Here is a 1801-nt window from a genome sequence, read left to right as displayed (position 1 = left end):
CCCTATACTTGTGGGTCATCAAGTACCCGAGTACTTGGCCTCCTGGTACCCCGAAGAAACATTTCTTCGGATTCAACTTGATTTTGTATCTGTCGAGGTTGTCAAAAGTTTCTCTTAAATCATCGATGAGGGTAGCCGCGTTTCTGGTTTTGACGACAATGTCGTCGATGTAAACCTCAATATTTCGGCCAATTTGTTCTCCAAGGCAGGCTTGCATCCACCGCTGAGAGGTTGCACCTACGTTTTTCAATCCAAAGGTCATGACATTGTAACAGTATACACCATGCGGAGTTATGAACGCAGTTAACTCCTGGTCTTATTTTTTGAGCTTGATCTGATTATATCATGAGTAAGCATCGAGAAAGGAGAGACGATCGCAACCTGCTGTGGAGTCGACTATTTAATCGATGCGAGGCAATGGAAAATGATCCTTCGGGCAGTGCTTATTGAGGCTTGTGTAATCGATACACATACGAAGAACTATCGTATCTTTCTTTGGCACCATGACTGGGTTAGCTACCCATTCGGCTTCCTTGAGCTCCCGAATAAAACCAGCCTTGCGGAGCCGATTAACTTCTTAGCCAATAGCTTTTCTTTTTGGTTCTGAGAAACTACGTAACGTCTGCTGTACATGTTTAGCTTTGGGGTCAACATTGAGGGCGTGCTCACCGAGGTCCCGGGGAATACCTAGCATGTCGGATGGTTCCCATGCAAATATTTCCCAGCGCTCATGGAGGAACTCGATGAGCACGCTTTCCTATGCGGCAGCGAGATCTGCCGATGTGTTGACCGTTTTCTTCAGATCAGAGGGATGCACTTGATGCTTCTTGGCTTCCTTGGCAACGTCAAATTCATCAGATTTTACGTTCCGATTATGATCAGTGACAGCGTCGAGTGCATTAAGTTCTTCCTTGACTCCAAACTTTGAAGCGATCTTCTGGAAATCCCTATCGCAGTTATCAGAAGGAGAAAAACTCCCGTGAACAATTATTGTTGTCCCATTATTGCCCGGCAGCTTCAACTTCAGGTACGCGTAATGAGGTACCGCCATGAATTTGGCAAACGCTGGCCTGCCGAGGATGGCGTGGTACTGTGATTCCCAATCGACCACCTCGAACTCAAGTTTCTCCTTCCTAAAATTGCTAGGTGTGCCGAAGACTACATCCAGTGAAATTTTGGCAAGGGGATAAACGGGTCGGGTTGGGATGATGCCATGGAAGCCTATATCAGATTCTTTTAGCATATCGATCGTTAATCCCATTGCCTTCATTGTGCTTGCAAATAACAGGTTCAGACCGCTTCCTCCGTCCATGAACACCTTGCTCATGTTGTATCCTCCAATCTGTGCTTCTAGAACTAAGGCAACGTGACCGGGCCTTGGAACGGCTATCGGGTGATTTGCTCTGCTGAACAGGATGTTTTTTATCCGACCAGTCGATATAATTGGGTACTTTTGCCATAGCTACTTCCGCAAATTTTATTTCTCGCAAAAACTTCTTGGCTTCTCTCTTCGAAAAGCTAGTCTTATGAATCATGTTGACTTGCCCTCGAGACGTAGGGTAAACTTCGGTTGGTATGTAAATATCTTCTTCTGGCAAATATTCCTGCCGCTTCGGGTAACTGTAAGCTACCGTCCTTTCTTCCGCCGAACGAGCTTTTGCCTCTGACTCGGACCTTAGCTCGTCGCAGAACTTCTGAACGTCGAGGAACTGCCGACAAATTTTGAGTAAATGAATGGCCTTCTCGATGTTATCCTTTGGGTCAATATAAGAGTGCAAATAACATGGCGCGTCAAGCTGTT

At 46.0% G+C, this 1801-nt stretch overlaps 1 protein-coding gene across 1 annotated transcript in view; it reads left to right on the top strand.

Annotated features, from left to right (window-relative positions):
- The window catches only part of LOC124695986 (50S ribosomal protein L4-like), a 4261-nt gene extending 3278 nt beyond the window's left edge, over window positions 1–983 (top strand). The window contains exon 7 of the mRNA XM_047228781.1: window positions 957–983. Within this exon, the coding sequence (XP_047084737.1) occupies window positions 957–983 (27 nt within the window). The remainder of the gene's footprint in view (window positions 1–956) is intronic.
- Window positions 984–1801: the final 818 nt, after the last annotated feature.

Source organism: Lolium rigidum, chromosome 3, assembly GCF_022539505.1.
Source record: "Lolium rigidum isolate FL_2022 chromosome 3, APGP_CSIRO_Lrig_0.1, whole genome shotgun sequence".
Classification (NCBI taxonomy): domain Eukaryota; kingdom Viridiplantae; phylum Streptophyta; class Magnoliopsida; order Poales; family Poaceae; genus Lolium; species Lolium rigidum.
This window is presented reverse-complemented; position numbering and strand designations above follow the sequence as displayed.